The 14,465-nt window shown below is 46.8% G+C and overlaps 2 protein-coding genes across 3 annotated transcripts in view; both read right to left on the reverse strand.

Moving 5' to 3' along the window:
* Positions 1-2,394: 2,394 nt before the first annotated feature.
* SEC11A (SEC11 homolog A, signal peptidase complex subunit) lies at positions 2,395-11,268 on the reverse strand. Its single transcript, XM_084293394.1, has 6 exons — positions 11,186-11,268; positions 10,956-11,065; positions 8,454-8,603; positions 4,662-4,781; positions 3,020-3,077; positions 2,395-2,860 (listed from the first exon to the last, which is right to left on the reverse strand). The coding sequence occupies exons 1-6, from the start codon at positions 11,234-11,236 to the stop codon at positions 2,810-2,812; spliced, it is 540 nt and encodes a 179-aa protein (XP_084149520.1). The 5' UTR covers positions 11,237-11,268; the 3' UTR covers positions 2,395-2,809.
* Positions 11,269-11,494: 226 nt separating this feature from the next.
* Positions 11,495-14,465, reverse strand: part of ZNF592 (zinc finger protein 592) — a 40,471-nt gene continuing 37,500 nt past the window's right edge. Inside the window, exon 10 of one of the 2 annotated variants that reach the window (XM_084293058.1) lies at positions 11,495-13,336. In XM_084293058.1, coding sequence (XP_084149184.1) covers positions 12,800-13,336 — 537 coding nt within the window. In that variant the 3' untranslated portion in view covers positions 11,495-12,799. The remainder of the gene's footprint in view (positions 13,337-14,465) is intronic. The other variant, XM_084293059.1, reaches the window with a different exon arrangement.

Consider the following 14,465-nt stretch of genomic DNA (forward strand, 5'->3'; position numbering starts at 1 on the left):
CTGCTTATTTATCCTCGCTCTAATTAGAGTCAACACTTCATTTTATGACTGCAGATAACACAGAACCACGTTGTCAGCTACGTTGAGCTGAAAATAGGCAGAACAGGGGCCAGAGGAGTAATTTCCCAAATGGCCACCACAAGCACTGAAGCTGGGGACTGCAGTGGGAAATACTCCACCCTTACCCCAGCCACCCTGCGTGCTTGAAACTCTCCCTGCTCAATTACACCGTGTGGCAACATGTGAGAGCAAGGCTGGGAAAGGCACACCTTCCTGCGAGAGCCTGAGCGTGGCCTTGCGCCCACGTTAGCAAGGAGCACGTCCTCAGCCACACTGACTGCTGAAACCTGCTGCCAGCAGCCCGCATCGCCAGCGGGGTGACCATGCCACGAGCAGGACAGGTGCATTGGTATTGCCAAACAACTGAAGTGACCACCTATCTCTCGGAGCTGGGGTTCTGCAGATGCTCTTTCAGAGCTAACCCTTACATCCTCTACAATCAGAATTCCTTTGCATTTTAGCTTTTTTGTTATTGTTGTTGTTAAATTCTCAGTGACAGTAACACAACTGCTCCTGTGTGCTCAGTTTCTTGCAAAAGGTGTGAAAGTGAGAGGACTCAGGGAACAGCACCTGCAGCACTTTCAGCAGGCTTTCACTGAGAGGTGTTGATTAGCAGACTTCAGACAAGCTTGACTCCATCCTTCATATGATACCAAGTTAAAACAATTCCTTCGCAAAGCAATTCAAGCCAAAGGCAAACTGGGGAACAGAGCCTCAGCTTCAACGCTACCTGCAAATGCAGAAACGTTGCTCCAAGTCCTCAGGAAGGTGCTCAGCAGCCCTCAGAGAGAGATTTTATGTTCCCTCACTGCTGCCTGGGTTTGTCTTTGACAAAACATCCCCTCCCTCACTCCAGCATCTTGGACAAACTGCGTCCGAACTGTCTTCTCAAGGACTCCAATGCTGGAGTGGCAGATATAGATTTTTATTACTGGGTAACGTTAAGTTAGAAAAAACAAAGAGCCACAAGGCCCAAGGCTCAGTGCTAGTGGCTGGACCTTTTTGTAGACTCTTAGCACTGTCCCAAATATAAGATACTTCCTTGCTGCAGCCTACCCAGGGAACAAACCACGTGGTTAAACCAACTGTCTCTACTCATTTTGGGATACCACAGGTCAGCACAGCTACTGAGTGTTAAACAAATGGCCCCGTGGTCGTGGCTAACAGCACAATCCACCCCTAGAGGTGGCACAAGCCTAGCAAGCTACGTATGCAGGAATCTGAAAACAGACCATAAATGCCCTGTTGGGTTTTGTCCTTACCCTTCCTGACTGCTTTTACCCTACACAAGCTGTGTGTGTGACAGCAGTAATCATCTTCAGTGATCCCTGTTGCTGTGCAATCCTAGAGCAGTCATGAAGAAGGGGAAATAGAGGATGCGGTGAAATGCACCTGAAGTAAAACCTGCTTTGAACTCTCAGCAGGTGTTGTAAGATCGAAAAGAGAGCTGTTGATCCAGGGAGAGCACAAGTGGGGAGGAGACAGGCTTCTGCTGCCAGGGGAAGCTGTCTAGCGAGGCAGCCGGTGAGTAAACTGCACACAGGGTCAGACAGCCTGAGCTGGAGGCAGCAATTGCAGCACGATCCCAGTGGCTGTTCTCATGAAGAGCTGCCCTAACAAAGGGAAAGTAAAGTCTTTCCATAAGTCAGTATAGATAGCACAGAGGTAAGTTATAAGTTATATGGTCACACACTCCGTGCCAAGCAGCACAAATTTGCTTAGAAGCAGATAAGTACTGAGCCTCTGCTTTTTATCTCCTCGTCAGACTCTCCTCTGACACATCTATACAAGCAGGATCACTAACCAGACAGGGAAGCTCAGAAAACAAGCAATTGCATGTGGCAATGAGTGTTTTCTTCTTTAAAACCTCTGTGTAGTTGGGGTTCAGCCAGAAAGTAGCTTCCAGATGAGCTGTAAGACATGGCCAGCTGTGGAGACCCAAATCCTATTTCTAAAGTGTAAAAAAAAAAAAAAAAAGCCTATTCCATCCTACTAAATCATCCCTGCTAAACAGCTATGGATATTTCCCATCACAATTCTTCTGTTACTTAGTGCTTATGCACAAAGTAATCCTTTGTCATCTTCTGCCCAAAAGACATCGCAGTCCTTAAGCAGATTATTTCAGTGTGATTTACAGGAACACAGAAAAGTTGAAGAGATCTACAGCTCAGGACTGCTTATTCTCCAAAAACAAATGAGAGGGGCAGCTGCCGATCTGTAACGAGGGGACAAGTCAGTTCACTGGGCTCTAGGAGTCAGTCTGCGATGGCAAAACCCAACCTCGCACAGGGAAGCTGGGCAATAACAACGAACATGGCGGGCTCATACTGGGCGAGATGCAAAATCTTTATTCCAGTTCTGAATTGGAAAAAAAAATCACCTCCACACATCACCATTTGACAGTTCAGTCAGCATGGGGAGAGGTCTTGCCCAGTGGAGGCACAGACTTAGAGGACACAGTCCTGTAGGCACTTGGAGAGGAAGCTCAGCTTCAAAGTACAAACACTGAACAGTTTGGCTTAAATTTTTAATATAAAAACTCACTAAAAATGCTAAAATGTGACAAACCATTGGAAATACTGTGACAAACATTTGCCCTTACGCAGTATAAAACAAAACAAACCCAAACTTGCAAGAAGCTTTGAAATGTATGTTTTCTTCTTCCTCCCGGCACATTGGACCATCACCTACTTAAAATGTTCCTCTACAAAATCCATGGCATCTTCGCTGCGTACTTCACTGCAACAGGCTACTCTCGATGGACCAGCACAAATAAACCCAGTAGAAAGAGGACTGCGTACTGCAAGAGAAAGCAGAAGAGACAAGAGTGTGCACTCACATCTAAAGATGCAGAAACAGCAGCAAACATACAGGGCAAACAGCACTCTGCACACCAAGTTCTCATGAGGTAATTTTAGCTGGGGTGGAAGAAGCGGGGAAAAGATTAAAGAACTCTTACCTTAAATTTTGGATAATCATTCATTAAGATGGTCACTATTCCAATATAGGGCACAAATCTACAAAGACAGAAATAAGAAAGAGTATTCAAGGTTGCACACGGAATAGGCACTGCTCTGTACAAAGGAAGTGCTTGCTGTACAAGCATGTTTTGTATAGCTAGCTGTTATGGTTAAACATCTTGGGATTCTTCCTGCCAAGCAGGAAAGCCACAGCAGCAGGCACTGAGTGGATATGCAACCCCAGTGCGTGTTTTAGCCTCTGCCTTCTTCAGCAGAGGTGCAGAAGCAGGCTGCCTTCATTCCTGCCTGATGGGGTTCTTTACCTCTACTAACATAAGTGGTGATTTTTTCCTATCAACCCTTTAGGTTCTTGGCCCTCAAGAGCTCAATGGCACCTTGAAGCAATCAGACCTATTGAGGTACTGCTGGGAAAAAGGTTATCACCAGTGCTCCCTTGCTTGCATCTTCAAACAGGCTAGCTTTCCTGAGGGCCACTGTAAAAGGAGCAGAGGCCTGGCCAAAAGGCAGGTTCCCTTGGATCGAACAAGGCAAAGTCAATCAAATTGCTCATTATGCGTGGTGTGCTGCAAGGCAATTCAACCCAGTTCAGCAGTCACCACCTGCAGCTTGTCACTGGTCCTATTTCCCCAGCTCCTTTCAACACAGTAAATCCACATCCAGGTGCCAGCAGGCTCCTAACGCCAACCACTGGAAATAAAACATGGGTGTAATAGCAGCTTGTTTTCTGAAGAGGGAGGGAGGGATAATTAGTATCAGGTTTGCAAAGAATCGATTTAAAATAAACGAACAACAGTGGACCTGCCTTGGGATGGATGGATTTGGCACAAAAACAGTTTAGCTTGTAGAAACCTTATCGACTGCTATAGCGAAGAGCAAAATCTAAACAGCCCTGAGTCAGCTATCTAATCCCAATTATTCTAATACTCTTGATGGTTAACTGAAGTGACATGCTTATGCATGATCTGGAATATGAAAAAAGCTTAATGGTGAGGGGAGGGGGTTTGGTTTGGTTATTGTTTGTTTTTGTTTTAATTTTACTGCAGTTATCAGGAAGACCAAGTTCTGTCGATATTGTGAGTACTGAAGCTCTTTTGTCTAACTGAAGGAAGGTCCTCAGGAAAAAGGACAACTCTTAGACCAAAAGGCCAAGCAAGCCATGGAGATTAGAAACAGGTGGTTGTTTCCTCCTGTGAGAAGGAGGAAAGAAATACTGAGCAAGCATGCTCTCGGGCCTCCATCAACTGATGATAACCTGTACCAATTGAGAACCTTATCTTGCACACAGGGGATTCCACATTAGAAAGTCAGATCTCACTTCCCTGGAAAGACTCTGACTTGCAAAACAATTTTGATAAAAATTCTCATCGTGCCTAAATGCCTGAGCATGCACTGCCTTTGCACTGGTGTCCATTCAACGTCAAAATCTCAGGATGCAGCTCACAGCTTGACACCTTCACTTAAACAAGCTCAGAACTGAATTACCTTCGTCTTTTAACTCTCGGTGGTACCTTTTGAAACAGTCACAAAAACCCAGCAGGGTGAGTTCAGGGAGAGCGGGATTAACAGCCGGCGTTGGGGAAGAGCAACGCAAAAAGCTGCAACTTCCTCAATTTCACTTACCCTCTTGCTCTTCCTACTACGTCCTTCTTCTCCAGCCAATGTTGCCCTCGTTTGTACAGCCCTCTGTCATCAACAGCATTATTGTCTCCCTTTGTCAAAAATTTGATGTCACCGTTTTGCCTAGCAAAGATAAGATGGACAGATAAATCAGAGAAAAAGAACTTTTCAAGAGCTGCTTTAGAACAAGCATGTTGAGACTAACATAAAGATATTAAAGCAATTGTGTTCTTGATGTTTGAGCAGGATGAAAGATGGAAACTCTTGAGTGCAGAGGAAAGAAGATTGTTTGAGGGGAAAAAAATGCAAATGGAAGAATGAATTCTGGCCCAAGCCAAGCTTTCCTGCAGAGTTTAAGATCAGAACCAGCAGGATGAGCCATTTCTAGTGAAGGTGCAGCTATTGTCTCTCTGTTTTTGACCCCTCTCATGTTGATGCTTCTTGTGCTTTATATACATATGTTGGACTCTGGGCTCGGCACTACCACACAAAATGTAATTCTGGCGTTCAAGGGTATAGCTCTACTCAGTAGCAGTCAGAAGCAAGCTGAAGCTTAGAAATTATTAAGAAAGGGGGACAGAACAAAACAAACAATACCATTATGATACTGTATGAACTCACGATGTGCCTGCATCTTGAATGCTCTGTGTAGTTCTGAACCCCCTACATCCTTTTCTGAAATGAAGAGGAAAACTGGCAAAGGTTCAGAAATAGTTAACGAGGTCTGGAACCATTTCCATACAAGAAGCAACAGACCAGGACTCTTCAGCCTGGAACAGACAGGACTGATGAGAGATATGATGGTAGTCCAATTTAAATGAGCAACTATCAAGCAGCTTTTCACTGCCTCTTCTGATACAACACCTAGAGGACATCAAACAAAACTCAGAGGTAACAAGTTAAAACAAGTGAGAGAAGGTGCAATGCATAACTAACGCAGTGCAAACTAAACCACGTCTCTCTGTGGTGGGATAGTTTGGATGGCAAAAATTACATCAGTTCAAAAAGTGACTAGATATCCCACGTAAAGGAGTAAGTGGGGCCATTAATACAGATCTATCACTTCTTGCTCGAAACCGTAATTTGCAGAAAGCAGGGAAATCATCACTGCACACTCTCCAGTTTTTAGTTTGTCCTTAGGTGAATTAGTTAGCTTGTCAGAAACAGGATCCAGTGGTAGACAAACCTTTGCTCTGACCCGGAAACAGCTGCTGTTATGCTCTAGCCTTACACACCATGCTTTGCATACTTCCCCAGGCATTTCCATCCTGCTTGCTGGACACCTGGCAATGCTTGTGTCGAAGCAGCAGCTTGTGCCACTGCTCAGGGATCAGCTGGCCCCTGTCATCTCCCTGTGTCACTCTAAGGCAGCATTCTTGTTGCTTGATTCTGTCGGCTTCCTCACAGAAACAACAGATCAAATACAGCACGGGAAAGCACGCAGACCTTCAGAGCTCCTACCATTTTCATCATGTCTGAATACCAATCTGTGTTACTTGACATGAGAAGCTTGGAAGGGAAAAAGAGGAGGGAAAAAAAGGACAGATCTCTCTTCAAAGCACATCTGGCTCCCAGTGTGGGAACAGCAAAAACCCTAGGAGCTTACAGATACGGTCTGGAAAAAGATGAAGATACCCAAAGGTGCAGATAATGTAGTTTCAATTCTGAAAACTAATGGTGTAGTAGCACAACATCTTACTGGAAAGGTTCAATGCTGCATCACGAACCAGTGTGAGAATCTCTCAGTAGGGCTGCTCTGCTGTCCGAAAGGTGAAGTGAAAGCTGGTCTGGCTTTCCTGCACCAAAACCACTAAGTACCTAACTTCGCAGACTCTGTGCTTAGTGATAACGAATGAACCCCATTTCACTCTGAACATGAAGAAAAGGCTAGCAAGTAAAAAAACACTTTTGCACTGAAACAATAGTGATGTGAACAGGAACCCAAGTTGCCGCAAAATCATGGGCAACAGGGTTGTCCTGTTTACCTTCATTTTGACACCCCCATTAGCTTTCACAGAGACTTTTCAGTTTTCATACTGTCCGTGACTACAGAAAGAAACTGGACTCTGTCTACTCGGAGGACATTCCTGAATTCGAAATTCTCACTGGAAAAATATTCTTCAATTAGTGAGCGAAGCAACTGATACCTTAGAGTATGAGCTGCTTTCGATGCCCAGCTTCAGGTCACAGTACTCATTTTTCAGTTTTATCTTTACTAACCCAAGGGTTTGTCTTATTTTAAAACGAAAGGAAAAATACAGGAGAATGGCTTGACTTTACAACATCTAGGACTGGTACTATGGTCCTGTTACATTTTAATTAAAAAAAAAAGGTGACGGATACCTTAATACCTAGTGCTGAGATAAAGCCAGGCAAAAAAAAAAAAAAAAAAAAAAAAAAAGGTGGTGATTATCTGGAGAGAAACTGTCACACTGCATGTAGATTTCTGCTCCTCCTTCCCATAAACTGAGAGCAGAGAGAGGACCCTGACTTTTCTCGCCTCTTCAATCATCAGCCCATGCAGCAGCACCAGAGCCCAGATGAGGCTCTGATGAGGGGAGAAGGAAAGTAGCGTTTCACCTAAAAGCGTTCCCAAGACATCTCAAAAAGTGCATGTGCAGCATTAGATACCAGATTTACTACATATAACGACCTTATTTTGATTTTTAAATTAATGGTATCAAAACCAGTACTCTGAAAAGTGACTAAACCATCATTGCAAGTTTTGGGTGCAGAACAACTCGGTACAGCAAACAATCTGTTCTGTCAACTGGGGGAGATGTCACCCTCTCTTAGCCAAGATTTAAGCTGAACTATTCACATGCATGACGCTGTTTGAGCTCGAAATTGGGTCAGACATGTGGTCTGCACGTCCCAGTAGCTGTGGCTGCTACGAATGCTTGGGGAGAGAGAACCTCCCCATCCCATCAACCTCATCTGTCTACAGCAACCCTCAAATGCCACCTTTACATGTGATTCAGGTGATTCACTAAATCTATGAACAGATCTCTGAGCCCTGGTACAGCTCTAGTCCATCCCTAATGCAGCAGGCATTTACTCAGCAGAAGCAGGTGTTGGGACACCATCCAGTTGTTGCCCTCTTCTCAGAGCTTGCTTGAATAAAGAGGGATTTGGTTCAAGGTTTGGTTTTCACCTGAATCCCTCACGGGGCTGGCTCATATCCCCCTGGACTGCCCCTGAAGGCTCATAACTGCAGAGAAAGCCTTGCATGAAAAACCAAACGGGAACGACATTGTTTTTCAGTCCTTCAGACATGCACCCTGCTAAACATTTTGAGAATGAAGAGTACACAGTGCAGCACATCTAGGAGCCCCAAGCATAGCAATGCAAAAATTCCCACAGAAACACCCTGCCCCTATATGAGAGCAGGAACCTGGACCGAAAAAACAAGCTTTGAAATAGTAGCGTATGCTACACACAAAATGCCCTTCTTCCATAAAGTTCTACCTCTACAAACAAGAGTCACTTCACACATACAAACCCAGCCACACCTAGAGGAGACAACACAGCAATTTGGGGTGGAAACCATGGCACAGGAGACATTAAGTGACACAGGGAGCTCGGGATACTAGTACAGACTCCCCAGCTTGTGAATTCTGCCAGCTGACCCTCATAAGGAAACCAGAGGCCAGATTTGGTCTGTCTGAAACTTCGATGTTACTTCCGACAGCAGGATACCTGTTACTGAACTTTCACCATTCTTTTAGCCAAGGAGATGAGGAAAAATACAATTAATTAGATAACTGCAAAAGCCACCACCAAATTTGGACATACTTCTCATGAATTTTCAGGACACGATGGACTATAGGAATTTCCCTTCCTTCTATCCTAAAGACCACGATTTCTCCCACTCTGATTGGATCTTCAATTCGGTTTGTTAGGAACAGGAGATCTCCTCTGTGAAACGCAGGCTCCATGCTTCCACTGCAAAAGAGAAGAGGAGCAATTGAGCAATATTTAAACACTCAGAATCAGGCTTTGGAGTTTATAGTCTTTTAAGAAAGATCTTGCAAGGTTCTTAACTTGGACTCATTAGGAAAAGAGCACTGCCAGCAGCCAGTGTTAAGAACATACCAAATAGGAAAAGCCTTCTGCTCTCTTCATAGTAACTGAGCTGACTACAAGCAGCAGCAACTCTGCCTCTGAGCAATCAGCTCGAAGTGCTACACTGGCAGTACTACAGCAATGGGTAGCATTTTAAAGTTCATTTTTTTGTACAGGTAGATACATGATCTTTGTGAGCAAAGCACTGAAAACATACAGGCATTTACATTCCCATCTGGAACAAACAGACGGGTGTGCTAAAAATTTGTTATTGTGATTCATCACTTTGCTTAACTGCCTCATCCCAGGCACTGCTATTCAAGCTATTTTTCTCCTGTCTTGTAAATGGCAATTGTTACAAAATACTTAACCTTCTTAATTCCAAATAAATAATGCAGCACAAAAGGAAACGATGAACTTTAAAGTACCGGGTGTACTTCTGTTTTATCGCAAGACAGTGCAGAAGCTGCTCTTCAGAAGATAAGATCGCATTGCTGAAGAAGGGATGTGACCCAATGGCCCCCGTCCTACTCACTGGGAGGTGCAGGGCGGAACGTCTCCCCTGAACTTCACAGATCCGTCAGGAGTGCCACCTCCTTCAATTTGTATGAGTCTTGCTAAATGGCACGCCGCAATTAACGCTGATGTAGAAACGCACCGAAAGGCCAAGGCAGCGACAGAACATGACCTGTGCAATACGCACGCGGCGCCTGACAGTGCCAGCACCCAACAGCTCCCTGAGAACTCCAGCAACGGGAATTTGTCCCAGTAAGCAGGAGGACACGAATAACAGCGGTAGTACCCACGGCATCGTGCTCTTGTGATGCAACGTGCAACATCTGAAACACATTCACTGACGGTGGTATCCCTTATTTTCAGCCACACGTGTATGAGGGCATGGCTACAGCTCACTAGAAGGCCAGGGAAAAAAATGAGCAGCCGTGAAGGGACAGATAGTGGATACTCGTGAGGATGCAACACAACACTAACAACGCTCACTGGGTATTTTAGCAGCAAGCCTGCTCCCACTCAAAGATAAACTCCTCCTCACTGTAAGAGTTTATTTCCTGGCACCTCAAAGATTTCAACCTCTTTTTACATTAATCCAGACTTGTGACATACTTCAGCTACTCGTGTAGCAACAAGAGAGGCAGGCAGGAGGTAACTGCACTGCGATGTCCTGCTGCTACAGCCTGTACCGGGGGACTGTCAGCCACCAGCCTCGCTGAGACGTGAGCTCCACCACAAACTCCGCTTTCATACAGCGGTTATGCCCCAAGCAGTGGCTCTGTCACTGGTGCCAGGCTCCCTGCTCCAAGGCCTTCCTTCCCCACGTCTGCCTTCACCCACACTGCCGCACGTTTTTCCACAAGTTTCGGCAGAAGCGGCTGGGTGGAGCTCCTGCCATATGTCTTTGAAGTCCTCTGGTTTCTTCTGCATCTCTTTCCTGAGGGTTACCCCCGTAACACACACGTTTGCCGGCTGACAGAAGCAGAAAAGTAAGATGTTATTCTTACATCAGGCAACACATTCTGCCTACCTCCTCCACAGAACGGCTGAGGTTGGAAGGGACTTCTGGACACCACCTGGTCCAAACCCTGCTCAAGCAGGGACACCAAGAGCAGGTCGCCCAGGTCCACATCCAGGTGGGTTTGAACATCCAAGGAAAGAGACTCCACAACCTCTCTGGGCAACTGTGCCGGCGCTCAGTCACTCACACAGCACAGGAGTGCTTCCTGACGTTGAGAGGTCCTGACAGTGGGCACCACCAAGAAGATCCTGGCTCCAACCTCTCTGCAGCCTCCCTTTGGGTGTTACTTCTTCTCCCCTCTTAGAGAGGCTCTTGCCCAGCCAGGGCCTGGTGGCTGGGCTGCAGGCAGGGTCTGCTGCTGCCGTGTGTCTTCAGATAACATCCTCCAGGGGGGCTGGAGAGCCTGGAGCACCACCACCATGCCCATGACCACAACCACGACCACCCTGAGCAGGACCATGCCCATGCCCACGGCCATGGCCATGACCACCACCGTGACTGTGACTGTGCCCATGACCACAACCATGAATGACCACGACTGTGACCACTGCCGTGCCCATGCCCATCACCCTGACTGTGCCCACAACCACAACCACGAATGCTGGTGACTATCTCTATGGCCACGACCATCACCCCATGACCACGACCGCGACCACCCCCCGCCGCCCAGGCCGCCTCCCGCAGCAGACCCGCGGCTGTACCTGAGCACCACCACGATGGGGCTCTCGCTGCCCGTCACCACCATCAGCCCCTTCCAGATCATCAGCGCGGACGAGACGATCATGCCGAAGTTCAGCACCTGGTAGTAGAGCTGGGGGAAAGGGGGAAGGGGAGGGGGCGAGAAGGGGCAGCGAGGTCAGCCCGGACCCCACCGCCGGCGCCCCCCATCCCATCCCATCCCATCCCATCCCACCCCATCCCGGCCCCGCACCTGCCGGCGGTTCATGCGGCGCACATCGTCCAAAAAGTCCAGCGACAGCATCGCCGCTGCCGCGCCGGGCCCCGCGCCCCTTCCGCTTCCCCCCGCCGCTTCCGATCCCGCCCCGTCGTGGGGAGGAGAGAGGGGGCGGCCCCGGGGCCTCCCCGGACGAGGCGGGGACGGGGGCGAGGCTCCCCCCGGCTCCCTCGGTCCCTCCGTCTCCTCCCGCCGCCGCCAAGCAAGCACGGACCACTGTTGGATGCTTTTATTTGAAATACTTTGAAGTAAACATCGTAGCAAGGCACAAACGCCGCTGCGGATTAAATAGGTTATGTGATGGCTTGGGAGTGCCCCCCACTATCGTTACTCTACGTAGGCTACCTCGTAAAACATTCCCTAGGCTAATGTACACAGTATCAAAAAATACAAAGAGTCCAAACTGTTCGTATCAAAACACATTGGGACAAGAAAGTGAGCGATTCGAATGCAATAAGATAAATAGTTCTTAAATTATTTAAACATTGTCATAGTAAACAATAACGAGCAGGATTCTGGCTCAACATAACAAAAAAAAAATGGTACAGGAGATAATTATATTACACGAAGCATGTGTGTGCCAGGGGGACGAGCGAGGGAACAGCAGGGACAGAGTCAATATGACCACGGGGAAATAATCGCCTCCGAAGAACTGGATGACACCGAGCCAGGGGGAGAAGCGCTAGGGAAGGAGCTTGAGCCCAAGGGTGAGTGGCAGCAAGGGCAGCCCAGCTCTGCCAGCACCTCTCTGGGGACTTCTCCCCACTGATGCCACCAGGACACGGGCATCTCAGCCACCCAGAGACACTACGGTCACAGGCAGCCCTGGGAGGAAGATTTTCTGCTCCAGGGACCACAACACCCCGTCCCCATTGCGCCTTCCTGGTGCAGAGGCGAAGTGCCATACCCACCCACTCTCACACTGGATGACAGTGATTGAAACTCTCTTTCAGGGTGAGTAAGATTTGTGACATTTCATTAAGTTACCTTTCGGAAAATAAGGTTGTTATTTAGGGCAGTAAAATAAACGGAAGCTGGGGTACAGCTTGAGCCTGTCCTGTGGAACACAGACAACCTCAGATCGGCCAAGGGCAGTTCTGAGGAGTGTGTTCTGCTGAGACAGCATTATGAATTAAAATGAGTATAACAAAGGCAGGATGGGAAGAGAAAAATAAGTCATAAATAGGAGAAGAAAGAAAGCGAGACAGGGAAGGCAAGGCAGGGGCTCTGGGCAGAGGCTGAGGCAGCGCACACTCAAAGGAGGAGAGCTCATCTTTAGGAAACTGCAGCTGCAGAAAGTGCTCCTTGATCCTCAGGAGTTGGACAAGCTCCAGTGAGGATTCTGGCCCTGCTTTCCCTTTTCACCTCTCTGATCTGGCAGAGAGTTAGTGCTTAGGATGAAATGGCAGGGTTTTTTCCTTTTTAAATTTCCCTTACAAATGGAAGTTAACGGAAAGCAATGTCCATCCCAAGAAATCAACAGAATATTTCAAAGATTTGCCCCATCCCCACCCAGTATTTTAAGTAAAAACCCCCAAACAAAAAACCCCAACAGACCAAAAGGGTTTTTGTTTCATTTTGTTTTTGTTTTTAAGTCTTAAGAGACTTTGAATGATTGTTCTGAGAGGTGCTATTAGGACCCTCCACACCACACGTCTGCCTGTGTTCACAAAGAGCTGAGTCAGTTTTGCACTCTTTGCATTTCAGGTTTTCTTCTTCCACCGTAGTGTTCATCTCGCCATTATACCCCTCATGTCCGTTCTCATTCATCTCTGCCTGTAACTTCTCCCTTTCCTCTTCTTCCTCCTCCTGCTCCTCCTCCTCTTCTTCTTCCTCCTCCTCCTCCTCCTCTTCCTCCTCATCTTTTACTTTGTGAACGATGAAGAGGTGTCTGTTCAGAGAGATGTGAGACGTGTAACACAAGCCGCAGAACAAGCACTGATACGTGGAGCTGTCTGTCTTGTGCTGAGGTATGTGTTCCTGAAACTCAGTACTGATGTCTGTTGCAAATCCACATTTAGCACATTTCCAATGCGCTTTCAGTTTTTTGGCTGACGGCGCGTCTGAACCTGCAGTTGTCTCTGCCTGACCCAGCTCATCCGTTGCCATCCTCTTTGGAGATCTTGCCTTAAAAAGTAAGATGGAAAACATTACATTATTGTTCAAAACCATGTAAGAATAAGTCTTAGCTTGCTAAATTCCACACATGCATTTGAAGACCTCTGAGAGCGAATGTATGTATGTCTTTTGTTACAAACTAAATAATGGCATGGCTATGGGCTCTTCTTGCATTGTCTTCCTTAACACCACCTAAACACCTCGGGGTTACTGCAATGCCTAGTCCATCCTCCATCCCAACACACAGGATCTCAGCTGCTGTCCTGCAAAGTGAGATGGGAGCTCTGGGAGGGGCTGGCTGGGCAGAAACGTGATGCGAAGGTGAACTTGAACATTTTCCCCTCTACTCAGGCGTTTTCTTTGTGCCATCTCTCATTAACTCATCCCCTCTGTTTTACAATCCCACAGCGTGCCTTTCCTCCCACAAGGATGGCTTGCTCACATATGTCCCTTCATGTGATTTTGTTATCTCCTTATCCAGCAGGATTGTGCAGTCTTTGTTTTGCACACACTTAGGCTTGTATTTGCAGACACAGCTAGAGCTGTACGAAGCAAACTGCCCTAGACACATCAGCTCTGCTTGGAGGAAGCAGCCACCAGCTCATGGAAGTGAGTTCCAGGTTTCCCTTTCACTATGCCCGTGACCACAATACAAATACAGCATAAATACAGAGGGGACTCAGTCTTGGTTACAGTCCCTCTGTGCTACGGTACTGATGAATGACAAACAGCAGTAATAAGGAAAACCTACTGCTATTTTTAAAGTAAATGGAACAAAGAAACCCAGCCAGGCAATCCTGCACTCCAAATCAACCCAAAATAAAATCAGTTGAATGTTTGCTGAAAAAAAATTGCACAGTCCTACTTAGGAGGAACACCATTCTCTTATGTAACATACAGTAAAAAAAAAAAAAAAACGAACAAAAAAACGAGAGAAAGCAGAAAAATGCACCATGCTCATACACCTAAATGAAACAACACCATGGCAAGGGAAAATGAGGGTAAAAACAGACCCAAATTAGTTCTGGTTACAAAGCAGCCTGGAAAATGGTCAGTTAGAGACAGGGCCACACATTCAAAAATAATTGAAAAATGCAAAATACATTGCCCTTGTGCTGCCACAGCTCAGCTGCGCTTT

The sequence above is a fragment of the Netta rufina genome (assembly GCF_964035555.1).
Source record: "Netta rufina genome assembly, chromosome: 11".
Lineage (NCBI taxonomy): Eukaryota > Metazoa > Chordata > Aves > Anseriformes > Anatidae > Netta > Netta rufina.